The sequence below is a fragment of the Rhinolophus sinicus genome, linkage group LG03, assembly GCF_036562045.2.
Source record: "Rhinolophus sinicus isolate RSC01 linkage group LG03, ASM3656204v1, whole genome shotgun sequence".
Classification (NCBI taxonomy): domain Eukaryota; kingdom Metazoa; phylum Chordata; class Mammalia; order Chiroptera; family Rhinolophidae; genus Rhinolophus; species Rhinolophus sinicus.
The window spans coordinates 197,490,768-197,513,758 of record NC_133753.1 but is presented as its reverse complement, the minus strand read 5'-3'; the positions used below and the strand labels follow the sequence as shown (position 1 = coordinate 197,513,758).

The following is a 22,991-nucleotide window of genomic DNA, read 5'->3' as shown; positions in this document are numbered from 1 at the left end:
CTATTGTCGTCTTATTCCAAATGCTTAACGAACAGACATGAGACCAGTTTACACAGAAACCACTTCACCTTTTTGCTTTGTTATTATTTGGTGGCATTCAATGAACAGAAAGTAAAAAATTAAGTAACTACCTATCCTGAGAGAAGAATTCCAGAATATTCCACGAATCCCCAAATATGATTCAAGGCGACAATATGCCAACCACAAAGGAACTTGAATTAAAATAATAAATACTTCACTCTTTGAGGGCTTTAGCATCAGGTGTGTTTCCCACCATGTCTATATGCCATGTAGACATACCCACGTTAGCTGAGGTCAGGTGCATTGACAAATTTTGTTTAACCCAAAAACTGACTTTTTAAGGGTGTGGCTATGGCTTATTAAAGCAATTACTTCTTCCCTCTCCCTTTCCCAGGTGTGCTGGTCACTCCGCAGGTTGGAGACATGTGGCAGAGGTCATCTCTCTGGAAAACACAGGTAGACTTCTCCTTGAATGGCTTTGTTTATTTATCATCAAAATACACCCTTCACCAACAGGTACCCATGGCAGACTATGCGACAAAAACCAACATGCTCATTTGAGAAATGAACACAAGGGCAGAGGTATTGTAACAACTCTGAGAACTTGCAACAAAGAAACAATGGGGCAGAAGCTCAATGTAAATTATACCATTTATATTTGAGACGGGGACTCAGCAAAGGTCTGTGAAGAACTGTAAAGCTTGAGTCAGACTTTAATATGCGTTGCCCACGTTGAAAATGAATAGTAATAATAGAGAAACTTTGCTAAAATAATATGTTACTGACCCACGCTAAAAAGTGACTTATGTGTCTTTCCATCCACAGGCTCAGAGGACATACACTAAGCGGCAGGCACAGAGTCAGCTGCAGGCTACAGGCACTGGGTCTCCCTGCCCCCTTCTGCTTTCAGGGCCCTGGGTGCTGCCCCTGCTCTGCATCTCCAGCAGAGCCCCCCCCCATGGTGGGTGCTGGTCACCAGGGTACTGACCCCCTGTTCTGGGCACAGCCCCCTCCCAACCTCCATTCTTTCTAAGGCCATAAGCTGAGCCCTCCCTGCTCACCAGCCCATGGGTGGCCCTGAAGGCTAATCTATCACTCTCCTCGTGGTCCCCAGCACCTCCCCCAGAGATGCAGAAGTGCTGTGGACATCACAAACTACTGTCTTTATACACTGCATCCTGTGCTCCTTCCTGTACAGCCGTGACCCCAACGGGGCCAGCCCAGGAGACTAATGCCGCTGCAGGCAGTGTGCTATCCTCAGACCCATCCCCTCCTGCAAGCGCACTCCGCCTGTTCCCTCCTTCCCTTGGGATGACTGGCTCTCCACAGGTGCCCCCTGTCCCCAGCACCCTTCGCAGTCTGCCTGCCCTGTCCCATGGTGACAGACACCATCGGGCGGGGGAAGAAGCCCAGCAAAGGATGCGGCTGCAGTTCCCATCTCACCAGGGCCCATGGCTCCCACACGAGAAGGCGTTCCCGGGACTCGCCCACCAGCTTTCAGGTGGGGTCCCTGTCATCCTTGTGGAGGAGACATGGACACAACAGACAGATCAGCTAATAATGCATGTGCCCTCGAGACACCCTCCCCCGGGGGCGCAAAGACACCGGGGCAAGGTCACTCCCACAGCCCCATGTGGACTAATAGCTAATTAGAAACCATTGAAATGCCCTTTAATTGGGAGCTAATTGAATCAACTATCGCCCTGGGATCCTGAGCCACAGTTTTTAACCATGGTGAGGCTCCACGTATGCCAGCGTGAGAAAACAGGCAAGAGGTTGGTAAGGGGGAAAACTGAGTTTCAGACAAACTGCAAAGTGGGGCGGTGTCACCTGTGCAAACGCACACGCAAAGCTACCACATGTACATACGTATGTGTGTGTGTGGATCTCCTTGTGAGGGTGTGTGGCACCGTACGTACACACCTAGCAAAGGGGCAGAGGGAATGATCACGTGGGCTGGAGAATGGTTACCTCTCGAAACAGGGTAGAGATTGGACAGAGGAAGGGAGGGAGGGATGGACTTGTCAGGGGATATTTCTATTTTACATGAACTTTTTAATGATAAGGTATATTTATGTGTTACTTCTATCATTAAAACTGAAACACCCACTAAGATGCATAACAGTAATAGAGTGTGATGTGTCTTTCTGGGCTTCCTGCAGGAGGGCTGGTCATCTCCACCCTGACACTCAGGGGACAGGCTCGAGGAAGAGTCCTCATGACAAGCGGTGAGCAAGGGGCCAAGGCCATCAGGCCGGGAGGGGAAATGACAGCCGAGCCAAAGAATAAGGAGAGCTCATGTCGGGTAACATATTGGGACCTCATGTGAGCACAGGACGCTGGGAAAAACAGGGCTCACCTGAGGCAGACTAGAGGTGGGTCAGCAGGGTGGATGGACACTTTCTCCCTCACACATGAGGAGGGACCTTACCCTCTAGGCAACAGGGAAAGCTTGAGAACTGGTGACTAGATGAGAGTAACTTGGTCAGTTTTTGATGGAGAAAGATCACCCCTGATGGAGAAAGATAGGTTAAAATGGAACCAGGTTGAAGGCAGGGATATCATTCAGGGAACCATGACGATAATCCAATATGTCGAAGATGTCAGTTGAAGTAAAAGAATGCTAGTAGGCAGGGTGACCATATAATTTATTGGCCAACCCAGGACACTCTAGAAAATTTAATATTCTAGCCAGAGAGACACTGGGATTGTGCCAGGTGCACTGGGATATACGGACACCTCACCGATGAGGGGTAAGAGGAGGACGATCATTGGCGGGACGCCTGCAAAGCCATGTGTCGCCGACATCTGCCTGAGGACAGGACCACAGCTCCCTTTCCTTGTGTCCGTTTACCACCACCAGGAACACTGTGGGTGCTGAATAAACAATCAGTGAATGAATGTAGGTAGGACAACACAGAATTCAAGACGGACAACTGAAGGAGGCATCAGACTGGCCGCCAGGATTCTGGCTACTTCGTGCATGATGACACTCTTGACAGGTGTCACAGAGACATGAAGAGGAGCAGTGCATTTGCAGGTGGTCAGGTGGAGGTGAGTCAAATGCAGTGGAATATTGGGTCGTCACTCTTGGCTGAGATTTGGATCAGAGGTAGAGATGTGGGAGAGCACGGACAAAAGTCCAGGCTGTGGATGACGTTTTCCAGTGAGGGGGCCTGGACCAAGATGAGGGCCAGAGAAAAACCACAAGAGCGCTGGGCTTAGCAGCTAGGAAACAGAAGGATTTAAGGGCACAGCAGACAGAGAAGGAACAAACAGAGAGACAGAAGGAATTGTGGAGGGGCTGGTATCAGGGCAGGTGGGTGTCAGGGCCTGGCATTAAAGTCGGCAGAAAAGTTCACTGGTGTTGAAGGATCAAGCTGTATGCCTGGGATTCTTGTTCATGAAATGTGTTTTTCAACTGACTAAGGTGAACTAAGTCCCAGTCACCTCTGTGCTTATTTAAAATTCAAATGTTGGACCCAACCTCATACATAATGAATCAGAAGATCTCTAGGCAAGGTCCATGAATTTTAACATGCTTCCCAAGGGATTCTGAACTTTTAGAATTCTAGGGTAATATTTGGGTTTTCCAACTGGATTTGGTAGACCAAGGAATGGAAGACAGGCTTGGAAAGGAGAAGAGAATTCTGATCTGAGAATTATGGGTTGCAAAGTGGAAACAATAAAGAGTGATAAATAATAAATCCAGGCAAATGCCAAATCCAACATTTCACCAAGAACATACTCTGTTTTCTAAATAAAACACTATATTGCGTTATAGACTTTCTAGGATATGAGGAGACTTGACCCTCAGCTGCTCAAGTCTTTCCAGCCTCAGTGGATACATTTCAACCACAAACATTGACATATGATGTGCTACGGAGATAGAACTCTTTTCTGTCAAGAAGGAACCAAGGATAGTTTAGCAGGGGAATAAAATGAATGCAGCTCTGGTGGAAAAATGACTTCTACACCAGAGAACCGAAGAATGATAGAAAGAAGATGACGCAGGAGGCCCTGTAACAGCCCAGACATGCATTCCAAGGTCTTGAACTGGGGACGGACGACTCTAGATCTGAAAGGCTCTTTGAGGTAGAATTGACAGGTCGTAGTAAATGGCTGTAGGCAGCCACGAAAAGGAAGGATTAGAAATAAGCTCCTGGGTGAACGATCGTGCGGGTGCAGGAGGACGAAACATGTTCCGAGTGGACAGACTGATGGATGGAGGAAGGGGAGGAGGAAAGGATGAGTCTTCTGGGCAGGACATTTGATATTTATGTTAATAAGGCTTTGGGGGAAGCTTTCACATATTTGTCCTTCTGGTAGGAGGTAGTAAGTCCTGGAGAAGGTGCTTTCCCCTCCGATGTCTTGGCTTGATGATGAAAGGAAACAGTAATTCAAGAGACAAGGAAGAATTTACCGAAAGCCAACAACAAGCAAATTATTAAAATAAATACATGTTACGAGTTTGCAGTGTTTTGACATATCACTGGGAGAAGTAGAGGTCACAGACAGACAGATTCACACCAACGCACCGCCTGCCAAAATTACGTTTCCTCTGGTGAGACTCAATCTTCCTGGAGGGACGAGCGTTGACCTGGGTTTTAACGGAGCTCCTTTTATTTAACTGCTTATGTAACGTGGTTACAGTGTTATAATTCAGTCAGGTGCGAGCTGCCGAGGACCTGATACAGACTTGATGAGCTTTTACTACCCAGTTGTCGACAAAACCGCAGCCATGGCAGGAAAAACCGACTTTACTCCTAGAAGGATGATGGAGTTCATTCCCAAGTGAAGACGACCAGGGGTGCTGATAACGTGTATTAGTTGACATTGAGTTTGCTGTATGGCACCAGTAATCAGCGATACTTTGCATATGTTAGGCATGGCTGTGCTCGCAGGGAAACTGGATGAAAGCGTCACTTCTTTCCTGTGATATTGAAGTCGTGCTCCTCCACGTGTCAATCCCGTTTTGTGACACAACACAGAAGCAGTGTCTTTCAGCTCTGTAACCACTGTACTGGTCTTCCCTCCTCGTGAAACTGTTAACGTGTCTTGGTGTTATGGCCAGAATGTTTCGATTCCAAGGGAAAGCTTGTGAGTAAATTATTTTCATTCATATTCATAAAGCTAGCAATGGTAATTGCCTTTACTTGACAGCATTACTTTCCCCTGCATTTCTGCCAGTCAAGACTTGTGTTTAATTGAACATTTTATACATCATAAAGAAGCAACAAAATACTTATCCATGTCACTCTGTCATGAGGGCTGTGACTATGTATCCTGGACCTGCACAGATAACCCACTGAGTCTGACCTGAGAAAGGACTTGTGTTAATATGTCCCATTTCACATATGAGGGATGTGTATGCGTCATCAAATCATTTGAAGGTGATAGAATAGGAGCCCTGACAACCATGTACGCCAATGATTCCTCAAGCTTGTACTTAGGCACATAACTCTTTGTTCAAACAGAATCTTTTATGGAAATCCAAGATGTAAAACCCAGCTGCTCTGCACTAGCGGACAAGGGGACGGGTCCCAGAGCTCCCCACGTTGGTCCCTCTTCCCTGCCCTAGGTGCTTCTGGACAGACTCCCAAGGACAGCAGAGTGGTGGGAAGGTGACCCGCCTCCTCACCTCCCCTGGAAGCACGGAAGCATGCAGGCACCAGGGAGGGAGAGGAATCCAGCAGTGTGGTGGGGGTGGGGGTGCGGTGGCTGGGCTGGCCCTTCACGCCAGTGTTCCAGGACTTCAGTGGCCCTGCAGAGTCAGCTTCGCTGACTGTTTTCCGTCCCACAGATCTGCACTAAGGCTGTGCCCTTGTGTCCACCGCCACGTCTAACCTTGTCCTGCTTCTCCTCAGATGCCTCACTCTCTCCTCCTCGCCCAGAGGATGAAGTCCACACTCGCCACGTGCTGCTGCAATCCACTGTGCTCCAGCCTCGTGTCCCACGCGTCCTTGGCAACCATTGTGCTGTAGTGTCACCTACGTGCTCACCACTTCCCAGACCTGTCACACCAACGACAGAAAGCCCTGTGCTTGTGTTCTGTGTCACTCCAGCCTGAGTCATCGTTCAGAGCCTGGCTCAAGTGATAGATGGAGGTGCCCTTTCCCCATTGGTAGAATGAATCCTGCCTCCTTGGATCCCTAGGGTCTGTGTTCTTGGTGTGAATGCAGGCCCAGTGTGGGGACAACAACTACAGCTACTGGGACAGAGAATGTTAGTGGAGAATTCTTAATTCCGCATTGTTAAGGGCTGAATTGTGTGCCCCCTCCCCCACGGTTCATTTGCCTAAATCCCTTGCCTTGGAATGTCACCTGATGTGGAAATAGGGTCCTTACAGATGTAATTAGTTAAGATAAGGTTATATTGGAGCAGGGTGGGACCTAATACAAACCAGTGTCCTTAGAAGAAGGGAAATCTTGGCACAGGCAGGCACAAAGGGAGATGCCACATGAAGGTGAAGGCAGAGATTGGGGTGATGAGCCTACAAGCCAAGGGACACCAGAACCTTCCGGAAGAAGGCGTGAGGCCTGGAGCAGCTCATCCTACGCCTCAGGAGGGGCCAGCCCTGCCGACCTCGGTCTCGGCCTTCCAGCCTCTAGAACCGGGAAAAGACCAGCTTCTGCTGTTTAAGACCCTCGGCCTGGATATGTTACCAAAGTCGCCCTAGAAAATGAATCCAGTATAAAGACTTTTCAAACAGTTAACTGAGAAAGCAAAAAGAGAAGAAGCAAGGGTTACTGCCCCAGGGCCGGGGAGCAGGACAGAAATAATAAAGACACCACACAGCTGAAACTCAGACTCTGGGGCAGAGAAGCTGATGGCTGGTCTGGCTCTGAGGACACCCATGGCCTGCCTCTGTGCACGCAGCCAAAGCACGCCACTGGGTAGATGCTGAGTGTCCCAGGAGTCTCTCAGGGACAGGGAGGGACAGCCACCTCCTCCTTTCTCCCTGAAGCCTCCCCCTGGCTGCCCTTTTGGCCGCTCAGATGTGGGGTTTGCAGGACCCTGCCTCACACAGTGGAAGGTAGCATGTGACACTTTGAAGCTGAGACAAAAGCTAAGTAGCTGGCATAGCCCTCTTCACACACACTCCTTGCAGAGTAACTAGGGGTCTGTACGGCTTCGCCGCATGTTCCAGTTCACCGGAGACACTTAGCTTTGGTCTTTAGCTAATTTGTCCTGGCCCCCACAGCACAAGACATTGTCCATTTTGTAGTGGTCCTTTACGAATGTTTGTCCGGGGAATTAATGAAAAAAAAGAGGAAAAAAGAAGGGAAGGAGAGATCTGGAGTGGAGCATCTGCCAGCTGCCTGCCAGCGCCAGCCTCTGTGACACAGTCAGTGCGACCCAAGAGCATGGGCACGGGGGTGCCACAGGGTTTGGGAGGAGGCTGAGAAGGAGGGTAGATCAACAAGTCTGTCTGCCCGTGGCCCAGCGAGCAGACTGTTGAACTGGGGGCCGAGGTTCTAATCCTGGATTTATTACACACTTGCTAAGTGACCTTAGACAAACCACTTAAGTCAACCCTGGAGATAATGTCACACAGTCTTCAGCTTGTAAAATGATCGCTGATGCTTTCCCACCATCCCACCGCCCTAGAGATAATGTGTTTGCTGGCAGTGAGGCGCGGCTGTTGATGAAAGACAGGCTCAGACTCCAATTTTCTGTTTTTATGGCAATTTTTTCTTGGCCGAAGCCCGAGGTATGTATACTACACCTCCACCTGCGACCCAGGTAAACGTGCATCAGGGGCTTAACTACTGTAAGCTTCCTCTTGTGTGAGACCTGGGAAATGGGGCTTAACTGACACCTTTGACATTTTCCTGTGATAAGTGGTGTCAAGAGTGCAGTGGTGCATCTGCTCAGGGGACAGAGCCAGCCCCTGGCTTGCTGAGCCCTGGGATACAGGGGCAGGAAGCAACAGAAGTCCCTTGGGCTCAGGATGAAGTACAGCTTCTCAAATGTGCTTGCGTCACACCTGAAGCCCTTCTTGTCTAGAGATTACAAACCATGCAAATTTGAAAGTCCTTCTAGAGTTGAATAAACAGTATCAGGGAGGCCAAATTTAACTTTTTATGATAACCAACATTGAAAAGTGTTAATATAGGAAATCATATAACCCTACTGAACACTGCAAATGTTTGTTTTGGTTTTCATGAAGGGGCCGTCCTTGTCTTTAATGTTGAAGGGGGCGGGGGAAACTCTAGAGCTTCTTCCAAGATCTGCTCCCAAACTAAAGATGCATTTCAGTGTCAGAAATGAATGCAGCTCCAGCTACCAGGCCCTGGTGCTACGTGGGTGCTGCATGGGTGGGACGGCAGCTCGCCAAGGATAGTGTTTGCTGTGGGCTGGACTGCGAAATTCACACGTGGAAGGCCTGCCCCTCAGTTACTCAGAACGTGACTCTATTTGGGGACAGGGCCTGTAAAGATGTGATTAAGTGAAAATGAGGCCCTTAGGGTGGGCCCTGATCCAATCCAACCAGCATCCTTATGAGAAGAGAAAGCCTGGTCATGCAAAGAGACACAGGGAGTGCACGAGCACAGAGCAAAGGCCATGTGGGAACACAGCAAGGCGGAGGCCATCTGCACGCCAAGGACAGAGGCCTCAGGGGACACCAAACCTACCAACACCTTGAGCTTGGACTTGCAGCCTCCAGAACTGAGCTTGGACTTAAGCATTGCCCTCACCGACACCGCCTGCCCCCCCAGCGTGTGGTATGTATTTTGCTATGGCGGCCGGAGCAACCTAAGACACCTGGGCAGGATTCTGAAGACCTCTCTCAACTTGTTTCTGCTGTCAGCTGCAATTGTTGGTCAAGGGAGTTTGAAACCTTCCTTTCTTCAAAGAGAGTTTGGGAAGGAAGCCTCTCCCCCACTGCCCTGTCCTCCACCCAGAGTGAGGGTCTCTCCTAGGAGCTTTGGGTCAACACGCTGATGGGCCCTTATTGAAATGTGGATATGCTGTGGGCTAGAGGTTAAGTTCACTGTCTCTGCCGATTAACTATCATCCTAGGTCCTATTAGGAGGTAGGGTTAGCCTGCCAGTCACTCTCAGCTTATATCCAATAAAGGGAATCACAGGCCATGTGGGTTTCTATTGGAGGGTGGGGGGACCCCCAGAACATGGACTAGGAAGCCTGGAAGGTTCGGCTTGGACACCCTAATGAAACACTAATCCAACACTGCAAAAGAGCACATTAGGAGCGGCTCTGAAACTTGGGCTAGGGAAGGGCACCCAGAGGAATATGGAGGCTGGAGAAGGGATGCTTCCTGGCCTGGATGAGGGGTGGGGTTGCCCAGATGGGCCTCCTTTTTGGTCAAGGGTGTGTCATGGCCTTAAAGTTGGTAGGAAGCTGGAGGCCAGGAGCCTGAGGCCTCTCCACATGGTTTTGCTTGTACGAGAACAGGAGGGATGATGGTGGAGCCCAGCCAAGACCCCTGAGACAGCCTTGGTTGAATAGTAAAGTCCAAGGCGATGTGAGACTAAAAGTAGGCCAGGGTCTCCTGGGTCTAGGGTTATGCCAAGTTTTTCCCCTTAGACCCATTTCATACCCCAACTTGTGTTTTTCTGTAAGGATGGTCCTGGAGCATGCTGGTAGGCCCTAAAGGTCTTCAGAAGCCCTGGAAACCTTCCCCCCTCCCGTGGGCATGTCCTTTCTTGGGCAGTTTGGTTGAGCTGATGTCTCTTCAATGAACAGATGTTAGCCTCTCAATCAGTGACTTCTGGTGTGTGCATTGTTAGAAAGCCTGAATGACTGCAGCCTTCTACCTAGGATGTTGTGTGGGCAAATGTCTGTCTACTGATGTGTTTAAAAGGTATTTCTCATATGCAAGTTTTATCTTTAACAGTATAAGTGATTGAGGGCTTATAGGAAGTCATGGAATACTGTGTGGTCTGAATTCCAAACATTTTCCGAAGCGTCCATCATGAGTATATGCCATGTAGTATTTTCACCTTCTCCCATCCCACATGTATCATTTCCTTTGAGGGTTTTACCCACAAATCATCCTTGCATGTGCTCAGATCTGAGAAATATGTTACCATTCCAAAGCTATTATCTCATGTCCTTTCTGGTCTTATTGTCACTTGTTATTTGAAAGAATATGTAACGTACGTTCATGAGTAAATTTAAAATATGTGTGCAATAGGATCTGGTTTCTTGGAAGAAAGATGCTACTGTAACCAAAATCATATGTGATTGTGTTTATATTATAATTTAACCACCACTGGTTGTTAGAGCATCAATTTTAAAATGCACATCTGTGATAAAATCAGGGATTCGAAAAAGAAAAAAAATTCATAATTCTTATCACTGTTGTATTTTTCTTTTAAACCCATTCCTGCTTAGTTGGAAACCATATTAATGATATTTAATATTTATGGGACAATGGTGACCAAAGCTGCAATTAAAGGAAATTATTTGATTAATGAAATATTAATGAAAACGACCGTGGAATTCAATCAAGTGGATCGGAGGTGTTCTTATTTCCGGTTCTCCCTTCACTGAAAGGGCGGTGTAGTCTCAACCCTTGCCCCCAGACATGCATTTCTCTGCTGAAATTCCATCACCAGGGGTAGAAAATTCTGCCCATCACCCAAGGTAGAAGAGGAAATGAAGCAGCCTGCTTCCGCAGCTGGTTGAGCTCAGAAAATACAGAAACGCTGTTAGATTTCTAGCACATGGCACACCCCCTTAATGCATTACATAGACAGTTAACCCCAGAGCTTCTCAGAAAGGATGGCATGGCTTGGAATTATCTGCTCTCAGGTTTGGAAAACAAGAGGAAATGAAATTCTTCCACAGTTTAGGAATTAAGGGCTAGGTCAAAGTTTGGGCCATGGTAGCGTCCATTCCCATGAGTTTGATTACGAGGACCATCTTCCTGATGCTGATGTGGGGCCTCAGGGACCCAGATGAGCGGGGCTAGAATTTTCCAGAAGGATGCACCACTTCATTGCAAATACTGATCATGAAGTAAGTCCTCGGATAGTCAGCTGTCATCTTGCCCTGGGTGGGTGGGGTGGGGAATGCTACTGAAAGCAAAATGAAATAAGTTTAAAAATAAACTAGATTTGTATAACAAAAAATGAGAAGTTATTAATGTCCAAAGGGACATGTGTACATAACACAATAGATGCTCTCTGTGGCCAGGATGGTGCTGTGGTCCTCTGGCCATCCTTCAGACGCTCACGGCTTTTGTTTGAATATTACAATAACAGTTACACACTCAAAGAGTTAAAATATCAAACTTAACACATGCCTACTTTTAAACTGTTCTGTCCTTATAACACAAGTTCTTATCAGAGGTCTACACCATACTTGGCAAACAAGATATTCTACCTTTTAAACAAATAATTCATTAGGTAATTAAATTCAAGTGAGATTACTCTAATTAAATATACACTGCTGTTGAATCATAATTTCTATGTGGTCTAGTTAAAGATGAGCAATCTCTTATTCCTGACCAAAAAAAAAAAAAAAAGGCTTTAAAAGAATTCCCCAGTGACTGGAAGGGTAGATTTACATGCACTCCACAGAGGTCATTTCAAGAAGGGAGAGATGCCAACACAACATGGTGTGTGTGTGTGGTTCCTCATGTCTGGAGATTCCAGACGTTCCCGGCTGTTCCCTCCCGTTATACTGAAAGGGTCTGAGGAACCCGGCAGCTAGTCACTCCCAATGACCTGTCAGGCACGCGGCTACATGCAGATGAGGGCAACGTGCACAGGGGGCAGGGGCGCAAGCAGAACCAGTTCCGTCCTGGCCCACTAGGCCCCAGGCCCGAGGTGCTCTGGAGGCCAGTGCTGGCCCCAGGGCCACAGGACGTGAGCAAAATGAAGTCACTTGTCCCCCATGCGCGTGGCTCAGCTCCCTCAAATGGCATCCGAAGCCACAGCCACGATGGCGCTCACAGGGACGCAAAGTCCCTCCTGGCTTTGATCTGAGCCTCCCGGCTGCCGAGAGCTGACAGTCGGCTGCGTGGCAGCCCCGCTTTCATTTGTCAGACACGCGTTTCCTAGTGTTGTGGAGCAGGCAGTACACCTGTATTGCCAGCATTTACATCGCCTTGCCCCGGGATGGCATTGATTTGGGACGGGTGAAATACAAACACAAACTAATTAAACACTGCATAATAGGGCCCTACAGGAACACAGCGGAAAAACAAATAAACACAAGTGCAGCTGGTTCGGCGATCGTACCTCTGCCCCCGAGCCACCGTCTGCTGACATCAAATTACAAACCTTGAAAACCCTCACACCGTTGCTGTTGATCATATTGGAGGCATAATGGAAATTATCTGGTTAATTAAGGGGAGGCTTATAAAATATTTACGTGTGTGCACACGCATGTAATTCACTTCCTCCGCACTCGGGGACGGCGACATCGCAGCACTCCAGGCCGGGCCACTGCGGTCCATTTCTTTACCCTGCGATGCTGGGAAACTCCGGCGGGTTCTGGAGGCTCCAGGCGCCATGGCGCACTTCGCCCTCCGGCCGCCTTCGGGGGAGTCAGAATCGCACTCCGCCGAGGCACTGCCGCAAGCATCTGACCGTCCGTGTCCCTCGCTTCTGGGCCTTTTCCTTCCCGGGTTTTCCTGGAGTCTCTGGGCATCTCCTCCCGCCGGCCCCACTCCGCTCGTCCCGCCAAGGGGCGCCCGTCTCACCGCGGGGTCTCCGCAGTCCTGCACGCTCACGCTCACAGCACCCACTGGGTAGTACCCTGGGCGGGGAGGTGGCACAGGCTTCCCTGGCCCCCCACGTGGGCGCTGGCTTGGCAGGAGAACGCTGGGAGCGTACCCAGGGGTCCAGGCCGAGAGGGCCGCGGGATCACCACAGCCCGACCTACCCTGTCCCTGGCCTGGTGTCCGTGCGCAGCAGGGTTCCAGCTGTGCGTTTTCGCGTGGGTCTTAGCTGCCTGGGGCTGTTGGGCACTCGCCTCGCTGTCGCCGAGCCGGGTGGCTTCCTGGGTCCTGCTGGAGAAAGGTGCAACGTCCTAATGAGTATTTAACAAGACTCATAAATCAGGGCGTTCACGTCCGGGCGGAGGGCTTGGCCCGGTCGGGGCGCCCAGCCCGGCCCCCGAGCTACCACCCAGCGCTGAGGCCGCCGCCATCTGCACAGCAAAGAATGGCCATTTTGAAAGGCCGGCGATGAGGCCGCAGCGCTGCCCGCAGCATCCCCGACCAGGGTCTTCGTTGCCCCATCCTCGGCGCCAAAGGCAGGTCCCCGCGGCGGCTCCAGGAAGTGGGCGTCCCCCCCCCCCCAGAGCTTCCTCCCCTTCTTCAGAGCCACGTCTGGGGAGCTTCCAAATAGTGGAGAATTATTTCGGAAGAAATGCAATTGTAAATGAGGGTGCTGTTTGGTTTAATTTCATCCTTATGTAAATATACGGGGAATGTAAGGAGGGAAGCTGGGGACAGAAAAAGGACAGGATCTTTTTCAAAGCGATGATAGCAATTCCGTCCTATTTAGAAAACTACCCCCCACCCCCTATAGTGATAATGAGCAAGCAAACTTTCTATAAGGCTTTGAAATCTGTTTAAAAGTCACCTTTGTCCAAAGGCGCCTGCTTCACCAACCCTCTCCCAACCCCACCCCAATCACCAGCGGTTTCGAGGCCTTTTTCTCCCCTCCACTCTTCCCAGCCTTTGCGCACAATTGAGCCCCGCAAACACACAGGGGCCCCAAGAGACCCGCGTCCCAGCCTGAGCGCAACAGGAGTCCGTGCTTTCCAGCCAGAAGGTCTCTGTCAACTGTCACTGTGGAGCTCTGCGGGGCCGCGCTGGTGACTCGGGCCAACGGCCGTGGGTCCGTGAGTGGAAGTCCTTACCGAGTACCGGAGCTCTCAGACCCGAGCCGGACGTCGGCCAGGCGGAGCTCCGATCCGGCCGCGCAGCGACCCCTAGGTCTGGCTTCCCATCGCTCGGCGGCCCGGCCTCTGGCTTAGTGATGACGGAGCGGCAACACGGAGGGGGGCGCTCGGCCAGGGGCAGCTTCCAGACTAGCCGTCAGAGGTGCCTGAGCCACCCCCGTGGCAGGCGGGGACAGAGGCTGAGGGCCTGGAAGCGGGCCTCTCCCGGCTCGCCCATCGGGATTTACAGCAATGGAGGCCGTCGGTTTTAGACGGCAGGCGCGGGAGCCCCACCAGGGCCTGGGTCCTCCCTCATTTGTCCAGCGCCTCTCCTGCCACATGAGGGACGGTCGCGGACCCCAGAAGGGCTGAGCTGGCGTGCTGTGCCCTCATTAAGATGCTATTCAACTCAGGCCCAACATCCTGGGCAGGAGCCTCTCTCCTGTCCAGGCACCCTGGGCCGCTCTTGGCCGGACTTAACCATTTGATGTTGAAACTGGGCTGGCTGGAGGACGCTCTCCCCTGCTATGCTGATCGGTGGAATTCTCAACCCTTCTAGCCCCTCCCCCTCTACAATGGGATGCTCCGGAGGCAGTTTGCTTACTGCTTCCTAGTTCTGTTTGTGCAAGATTTGGGGTAAAGTGCCAAGAGGAAAGAAGGGAAGAGGTGAGCTAAGTCACCCAGGGTCTGCTGGGACCCCAGCCGCTGGCCCTGGGCAGAGAATGTCCACAGTGGCAGCTCTGGCACCTTTCCATGGCTTCCTTGGGGCAAGTCCACAGTCTTTTCTAGTTCTAATTCCTCCATCACTGGCTAATCCTCAGGCTCAGTGTCCAGGTGGGTTTTTCCCATTCACCTACCTGGTGTCTTCAGGAGCCTCAAATCATTTTCTGACCTGAATGGGGATAATACAGTCAGGGCATGGTGGGGGGCATTGCTGGGCTGGTTGGGGGTCAGGACAAAGCCTGCTCCCCCTCTATCCCTCCCCCCACCCCCAGGTTCTGACAGCTACAGTGTGACAGAAGTCAAGATGGGCCTTGGCTGGTAGGGTGTGGAGGTGACCAATCCCTGTGTCTAGATCCTGACACCGGCTTACATTCCACCTCACTCTGCTGGTCACACAAGAGGGCTTATCTCACCTGTGTTTACCTGTCGCCCTGAAATGTGACACTGGGGTTTGCTAAACAGGACAGTGGTGAAGCTGGCCCTTTGGTTTGTTTTGGATGCAGGGGAGAAGGGGTTGGGGGTGCCTGGTGGTGGGCTGGGGAGCAGGAGGAAGTTGTGGTTAGGGACTTCCCAGAGCAGGACTGCCAAGGGCCCACCCCTGCCCCCCAGAATCTGTCACAGCAGGAAAGGAGCCCAGGCTGTTGCAGGGGGTTTCTGGAGAGAGCAAGGTCTTGGGGGGGGGGGGGGTTGTGTGACAGCACGAACAGGAAGAAAACCTGACTCTGAGCAGAGAAATTACAGCCTCATTATGGAGCTGGTGATTACTAATTACTATTATGGGCATTAGTATTGCTAATTACAGGCGGTGGCTCTGTGTCTGTCCGCAGGCCCCAAAATGGGGAAATGGGAGCCTTCCTGACGCTGCGGGAGTCCCTGGGCCTCCATGATCCGGGCAACTGGAAGGGGATCCAGGTTAGGATAAGGGTCCAGTCGGTGTCCAGAGTCCGGCGGTTCAGGTCACCAGCAGCAGGGCATGCTGGGCACCGGGTCCAGAGGGTAGCCTCCATTCCGCGGCCCGAACAGGCCCAAACTGAGGCTGAGACCCGTGTCCGTGGATGAAATTCCTGCGGGGTCCAGTGTGCGGGATCGCGGCAACAGGCAGTGCGCGCCGGGCCACGTGGAAGATGAGGGGCAAAACTGCTCCAGTAGCCCGGGAAGACACCCTGGGCACGCTCTCCGCCTGGGCCGCCAGGACCAAGCCAGCGACCATAGCTCAGGGGTAGCCTGCCCCACCTGCCCCGGCACAGGCAGACAAGGAAGATGGTGCAGCGAGCATCTGCGCCCTAGCGCGGCCAGGCCCCCGGAGACCCGGAGCCATCGAGAGTGCGCAGCGCCTGGCCGCGTCCGCTAGCTCTTCCCGCCGAGCGGAGGATGGAGAGAGAAGAGAGACGTCCTGTCTCTGGCCTACTCGCGGCGCCTCCTCGGGCCGGCGCGCTCCACTCAAGTTTACTTCCTGCATCTGCAAATCTAGTGGAGAAACGAGGCACGCTGAGGCCACGCTGGCTTCTCCTATTGCCAGGGTGGGCGGCGGGATGTTCCCCTCCCCCTGTTTTGATGCTGTCTGGGTAATGAAAAGGTCCCCCGCCCCAAAACCCCGCCACTGTAGACAACATCTGCTTTCCCCAGTAAGTGGCTTCTCAGCTAGGGTTCTCTTTCTCCAAGTTTCCACAATAGAGAGCGCCTGCGGAGCTCGGCCTCTTCCCGCGTCTCCCAAGGCAGCAAGGCCGGTCAATCCCGGTGACTTGTTCAAGCCCAGTGGGGGCCCCAGGAACGCCACGCCCGCGTCGGGTGTCACGCCACGCCGGTTTGGTGGCACACCGAGGGCATCTGGGTGCATATATGCTAAAGGTGTTCGGGCAAGCAAAGGCAGCGCCAACCTGGGAGGAGAGGCCGCTCCCAGTAGGCTGTCACCGCGCCCCCGCCAGCGCCTTTCCGGCCGCCCCGCCGCTCGCGCGCCCATCGCAGGCGGAGGTGGCCCGGCCAGCGCGGGGCACCACGTGCTCGCCGGGAGGGGCGGGAGCAGCGGGCGAGGGCGGGCGGGAGGCAGGGAGGGGGCGGGGCCAGCGCTCAAGGGGATGCCAATCAAAGCATCAACTTCAAATTGTGTCTGAAAGCCCCGCCGCCGAGCGGACGGCGGCCGCGGCAGTCGGCGCGGGATCGCGGATCCGGGCGCAGCGAGCACCGGGCGGAGGAGCAGCCCCCGGCCCCCGCGTCCGGGCCGGCCCGAGCGCCCGGCCCGCCTCCCCCGACCCACCCCTTTAATACTAGCCCGGCGCCGCCGCCGCGGAGTCCGCGGACATGTCCTTCCCGCAGCTGGGATACCCGCAGTACCTGAGCGCCGCTGGGCCAGGCGCCTACGGCGGGGAGCGCCCGGGGGTGCTGGCCGCGGCGGCTGCCGCCGCCGCCTCGTCGGGCCGGCCGGGGACCGCGGAGCTGGGCGCGGGCGCGGCCGCCGTCACCTCGGTGCTGGGTATGTACGCGGCGGCCGGGCCGTACGCCGGCGCGCCCAGCTACAGCGCCTTCCTGCCCTACGCCGCCGACCTCAGTCTCTTCTCGCAGATGGTGAGTGCGCCCTGCTCCGCGCGCTTCTCACCCGGGCGGCTTCTCCCCGCCAGCCCCTGCGCCCCGGGCTGGGGGGGGCTCGGGAGGGAGGGTGGCCGCGCGGGAGGGAGAGCGGCGGGCGGGCGGGGATCGCGGAACTGCCGGGGTGAGGGGCGCGAGCGGCCCTGCCCGCGGTCCGGAGGCGGCGGGGACCTGGGCAGCGCGTAGTGGCCGGCGGGCAACGGTCCCGCCATCTCGGCGGGGTGGCAGTGTCGGCGGGAGTCAGGAGGCCGCAGCAGCAGGCCCGGGGCGCGCGGCCCGCTTTCCCAGAACCCCCCTCCCGGCCTCGGGCCGGCGTGCGAGACCCCAGCAGCTTTGGGCTGCGCGGGGAAGATGGTTTCTCCCCCAGGGGCAGAGTTCCCACAGTCGTATCGAGTTCATAGCCTGGTAGAGGCGGCCAAAAACCAACCTAACAATGGCGATCAGACGGGCCGGAGGGGGTCTCTTAACGGCGTGTGTACAAATTTGAGATTTAGGGGGGAAAATTAAGCTGAAATGTTTTTTTTTTTTTGAGTCTCAAATGGTGTTTGCTTTGACTTTCGTAAGTTGCCAAAGTTTTCATTTCATTTGCACCAAAAAAAAGCACTTTTCTTCCCGTGTTACATAATGGAGGATTAAAGAAAACAGTGTCCCCAGGCTTAAAATAAGTGGTGTCATCTTAGTCTCCCGTCCCAGTGGGTGTCAGATGTGGGGGAGGGGTCTCCGCGGGGCACACGCCAGTCTGTCGGTCCCCAAGATCCACGTATCTTGCTCTGATGCAAGGTCGGGCTCAAACTTCAGGCTACTGGTGACCTGAGCGCCAGGCGCGGGGGCCCGGGAGGCAGCCCCCTCTTGCGCTGCTGCCGGCGAGATAACGTAGTTTGCAGGCACCCCCCCCCCCAGGCCTCCTCACTCCCCCAGAAAGAAACAGGAAATAAATACCCGCCAACAGCACGCGGGCAAAGCAGCCGGTGTGTTTTCTTGTAACTTTTCTTGTAGTTTTGGAAAGAAAGACTATTTTTCTGAGAGCGGCCCGAGCTGCCTTTCAGATCTCTTGCTATCGAAAAAGATCAGCTCCCATTTTGTTCCCGCGGCCGCGATGCCGAGCAAGCGGTGAGAGAGATTTAGAAGGTACCCATTTAAAAAAGAATTCCCCCAGAAGCGAGGCCGCGATGTCTTCTTTACAATCACGAAGAAAATAATTAGAAAAGTGCAAAGTATATTTTGCAAAGATTAGGCAAAAACGAAATCTGGCCAAGGAAACCTTTTCTCTATGGCATCGACCCCCGAAGGAATTACTGAAAGAAATACGCTGTTTACAACTTTCTCGGAGTCCGGAACCCCCTTCTGCTAACAGAGCAACTGGACGATTGTATATGGAGGATTCAATTTTTTTTTTTTTTTTTTTTTTTTTTACAGAAATGTTGAATACAGATGTGTGCCTTTTGGGATCCCCGCGTGCGTTTGCGGGGGAGGGAGGGCTGTCTATGGTGAGGAGCTGCTCATTGTAGTGGGGTAGGGAAGGGAGAAGCTGGGTTTTTACTAAGGGGGAACTGTAGAGAAATCCCCCTTCAAGGTGTATTTCCTCGTGGTCTCCTGCCGGTTCTTGGGAAGCAACCCTAAACCCAAACTGAGATGCTGGGCCTGGGTTTCCAAGCCTTTAGGACTGGGGGTTTGGAAGCCAAAAGGTAAAATTGTAAGTGAATGTCTGTCTTGGCAATTCATGGTAATAATGAGGTCTAATGAGCTTGTTAGAAAGATAAAATGTTATTTACCAAAAAACCTGATGGGATAATTTGACTCGCTGTGTTTTACTACCGATGATAAAAAGAATATTGATTGCAAATAAATCAGGGCCTTGAAATACTTGCGCACAGTTTGTGCTGCTTGCTGCAGATCAAAGTCAAACTTGAGAGATAAAGTCGCAGAGGCCCAGGAAACCGGTTCCGCTCCTCGCGCCGGCGACGCGGCCCTCGCGTTAATATTTTACCGGATAAGCTCTCCTTTTGTGTTTAAGAAAAACAAATGGTGTTTTTGTTATTGTTGTCCAAGATGGCTAGGATTAAAATTTTAAATTACCTGTCACCACTATAGACCTTTAAGTGTGGGCGACCCATTATATGCAGATTAATCCGAAAAGCTGAAAGGAGTTGTGCTTTCATTTTAAATTGCTGGCGGATTTGGGCCGGGAGAAAACTCGGGCGGTTTATTTTGTTTGACCCCCTCAGGCTCTGAGGGTGGGGGCGTGGGCTCTCGGTTCTTTACGTTTGGAGAAGCTGTTTCATCGGCCTAGTTAAAAGGTTTTCCCCTCCAGCTAGTGCGAGGTAAACTTGGAAATCCGGCTTTTGGAGTCGTTGTGGGGGTGGGGTGAGGGACGGAGGGCGGCCTAGGGAAAATCGAGGGGCCGCAGCTCCCGCTGTGGCCTTCCAGAGAGAGGGGCAAGAATTCTGGAACTTTTCTTGAGTGATAGAAAAACTCTCCAGGATCCGTGGTAGCGGAGTTCTGGAGGCGACTCGTGGTCTGACCCCCCCACACACACACACCTCACCCTCTGCCCCGCGGTGGTGCGTTGGGGCCTTTCGCTCTCAGCGGACAGGAGCAGCCGCTTTCTCAGTTCTGGGGACTCATCTCTCTCTTTCTCTCTCTCTCTCTCTCTCCCCCCCCCCCCGTATTCTCTCTCTCCTCCCTCGATGGGCCGCGTGGCCGCAGGGCTCCCAGTACGAACTCAAGGACAACCCCGGGGTGCACCCCGCCACCTTTGCTGCCCACACGGCACCGGCCTACTATCCGTACGGCCAGTTCCAGTATGGAGATCCCGGGCGGCCCAAGAACGCCACGCGCGAGAGCACCAGCACGCTCAAGGCCTGGCTCAACGAGCACCGCAAGAACCCGTACCCCACCAAGGGCGAGAAGATCATGCTGGCCATCATCACCAAGATGACCCTCACGCAGGTCTCCACCTGGTTCGCCAACGCGCGCCGGCGCCTCAAGAAGGAGAACAAGGTGACGTGGGGCGCGCGCAGCAAGGACCAGGAGGACGGCGCCCTTTTCGGAAGTGACACGGAGGGAGACCCTGAGAAGGCTGAGGACGACGAGGAGATCGACCTGGAAAGCATCGACATCGACAAGATGGACGAGCACGACGGCGACCAGAGCAACGAGGACGACGAGGAGAAGGCCGAGGCGCCGCGCGCGCCCGCCGCTCCCACCCCCCTCGCCCGGGACCAGGGCTCGCCCCTGGCCGCCGACGCGCTCAAGCCTCAAGACTCGCCCCTGGGCCTGCCCAAGGAAGTCCCGGAGCCCGGCAGCACGCGCCTGCTGAGTCCTGGCGCGGCGGGCGGCCTGCAGGGCGCGCCGCACAGCAAGCCCAAGATCTGGTCGCTGGCAGAGACGGCCACGAGCCCCGACGGCGCTCCCAAGGCTTCGCCGCCGCCGCCCGCTGGCCATCCAGGCGCGCCGCTGCAGCATCCCGCCTTCCTGCCCAGCCATGGACTATACACCTGCCACATCGGCAAGTTCTCCAACTGGACCAACGGCGCCTTCCTGGCGCAGGGCTCTCTGCTCAACATGCGCTCCTTCCTGGGCGTTGGCGCGCCCCACGCCACGCCCCACGGCCCACACCTGCCCGCGCCGCCGCCGCCGCCGGTCACCGTTGCCGCGGGGGTGCTCCACGGCGACAAGGCCTCAGCCCGCAGCAGCCCCGCGCTCCCAGGTATGAGGCCCAGGGGTGTCCTTCCCCAATCCGGGCCAGGAATCCGGAGCCCGGGCAGAGCTTGGGGCGGGGGTGGGGGGCACCGGCCATGGATGGAGAAAAGCAGTGGCTGCCTAGCCCTGCTGAGCTGTGACCCTGCCTGAATTCGGGGAGCGAGGCCAAGGCCCTCAGGCCCTCCGGAGAGAGCTGTGCTCTACCCTGGGGCCTGCCGGGCGGAGAAAGCCTGTTTCTGGTGGAGACACTGCCCCAAGGGCTGGAGGGAGTGGAGCAGGGTTGGGGTGGGGAGGAGGCCTGCGTACCTCTGCCGCCCTCCACACCTGTCTCCTAGCCCTAACTCTGCCTCTCCCGACCCTCGCAGAGAGAGACCTCGTCACCAGGCCAGACTCGCCGCCACAACAGTTAAAGTCGCCCTTCCAGCCGGTTCGGGACAAGTGAGTGCACTTTGCTTTTACCACTGGGCAGCGGAGGGAGCAGGGCGAGAGGTGGAGTAGGGTCGGGCGGTGGTGGGGTCCGCAGTCACTGTTGAAGGGGCGATGCCCACCAGCCTAGCGCGCCGGGCCAACTGGGTCCATCCGGGTTTCTCCGGAGCCGGGAGCCGCGAGGGGTCGGCGACGCCACCCCCCCCACCCCCCCGGTGCTCAGCGGGCAGAACGGGGACGCCGGGTCCCAGCGTCCATCCTGACAGTGCCTTTGCCTTCTTGTCTTGCTGTGTTTCCCCCGCAGCTCGCTGGCCCCGCAGGAGGGAACGCCGCGGATCCTAGCAGCCCTCCCGTCCGCTTGATTCAGGGTCTTCTTTTACTTTTGCGGGGGGAGGGGGGAGGAGTTCGGGAGGGAGGGGATGAGGGAGGAATTAAGACAAATATTTCAGACTGGTGTAAAGGACAAACGTGGCCACGACGTCAACGACTCCCATCCATCGCTTTCTGCAGAAAGGGGTTCCTCCGGCCGAGCTGGCGTCAGGGCAGCCGGCCTCCGCCCGCGGCTCGGCTCTGGTAGCTGTCACCATGCTCCGGTTGATTATCAGTTCGGTAAATGCCCCTATGTGCTTGTGTCTTTTTTTCTTTCTTTCTGTATATAGAGTGATTTCAGATTGTAAATAGCGCGTCAGCGAACTTGTCTAAATCATATATTTTTGTCTAATAAACTAAATGAAATGATGCCCACTGGTCCTGAGTGCTGAAATCCTGGCAGGGACCAAGTGCCTGTGGCTTGGGGAGGGGAGGCGGGGCGGGGCGGGGGCGGGGGGGGGCGGTATCCATCCAGGAGGTAGTTGTTTCTCAGTCTTTTGGTTGTTGTTGAATTTGTAATGTTGTCACTAGGGCAGTTTCTTGTTGGCAGTTTGATTCTTAACAACTCTTACGCGTGTATCTCGGGGATGCCTTTCTCAGGACGTAAATGAGTTCGATTTTAGGCATTTTCATAAAATGATTTCTTAAAGTGGGCGACAATGGGGGAGAAATAATTTCCAATCGTGTCCCCAAAGGAGAACTTGGGATTTGAAATCAATTTATACCTAGTTGTCTCGACAGCGCGTGGTGGCGTCAGGGCGTTCATGGGTAGAATGAGAGCATAATGGAGTATGAAATTTCGCTTTGAATGTCGTTTTTAGTTATTTGGTTAAATCAAACGTGGAGAAATTCGAAGGCTCTTTTAAACTCTCCTGATGGAGGGCAGGGATGCGGCGCGGGGGTGTTCTCTGGGTCTGAGCGAGAGGGCTCTACAGTGGTGGGGGGAGAAAAAGCTGGGAACGGGGCCCTGGTCTCCCCAGGACACCCATTTACTCTGCTGGTCCTAGACTGGGCGCACGGAGTGAGCCGTCCGGGAGCAAATCAAACCCCAGACGGCCTAGGCCGGGCCTGCAGGCCGCTGGGAACGAGGGATGGAAACTGCGTGACGGCGCCGGCCTCGCGTGAGCGCGGGAGGGCGGTGGCCCCTGAGTCTCGCGGATCGCGGTGCGCTCGGAGCGGGACGCGCTGCAGCCGCCTGCACTTCCAGCAGGGCTCAGGCGACTTTCTGTGGAATTTGCGAAAACCGAGACAGCAAAGATTTCCCAAACTGCGCCCGAGGGAAGGACGTGGGCTGCGGGGAA

General features: G+C 53.9%; 1 protein-coding gene and 1 long non-coding RNA gene across 3 annotated transcripts; one reads left to right on the top strand and one right to left on the bottom strand.

Moving 5' to 3' along the window:
- Nucleotides 1-10,335: 10,335 nt before the first annotated feature.
- LOC141570740 (uncharacterized) lies at nt 10,336-17,060 on the bottom strand. 2 transcript variants are annotated; one of them, XR_012495201.1, is made up of 3 exons: nt 16,942-17,060; nt 13,867-16,077; nt 10,336-13,009 (listed from the first exon to the last, which is right to left on the bottom strand). It is a non-coding gene; the product is annotated as an uncharacterized LOC141570740 (long non-coding RNA). The 2 variants fall into 2 exon arrangements; XR_012495202.1 differs by lacking the exon at nt 16,942-17,060 and adding an exon at nt 16,488-16,639.
- On the top strand, nt 16,742-22,060 carry IRX1 (iroquois homeobox 1). Its single transcript, XM_074329110.1, has 4 exons — nt 16,742-17,172; nt 19,900-20,902; nt 21,261-21,333; nt 21,626-22,060. Exons 1-4 carry the CDS (start codon nt 16,909-16,911, stop codon nt 21,681-21,683), a joined length of 1,398 nt encoding a protein of 465 aa, XP_074185211.1. The 5' UTR covers nt 16,742-16,908; the 3' UTR covers nt 21,684-22,060.
- Nucleotides 22,061-22,991: the final 931 nt, after the last annotated feature.

Bases quoted from the DNA above. Each gene is read 5' to 3' on its own strand.
- IRX1 (XM_074329110.1), top strand. From the start codon at position 16,909: ATGTCCTTCCCGCAGCTGGGATACCCGCAGTACCTGAGCGCCGCTGGG. The intron at 20,903-21,260 runs GTATGAGGCCCA...CGACCCTCGCAG, and splicing joins CAGCAGCCCCGCGCTCCCAG to AGAGAGACCTCGTCACCAGG. The intron at 21,334-21,625 runs GTGAGTGCACTT...TTTCCCCCGCAG, and splicing joins TTCCAGCCGGTTCGGGACAA to CTCGCTGGCCCCGCAGGAGG.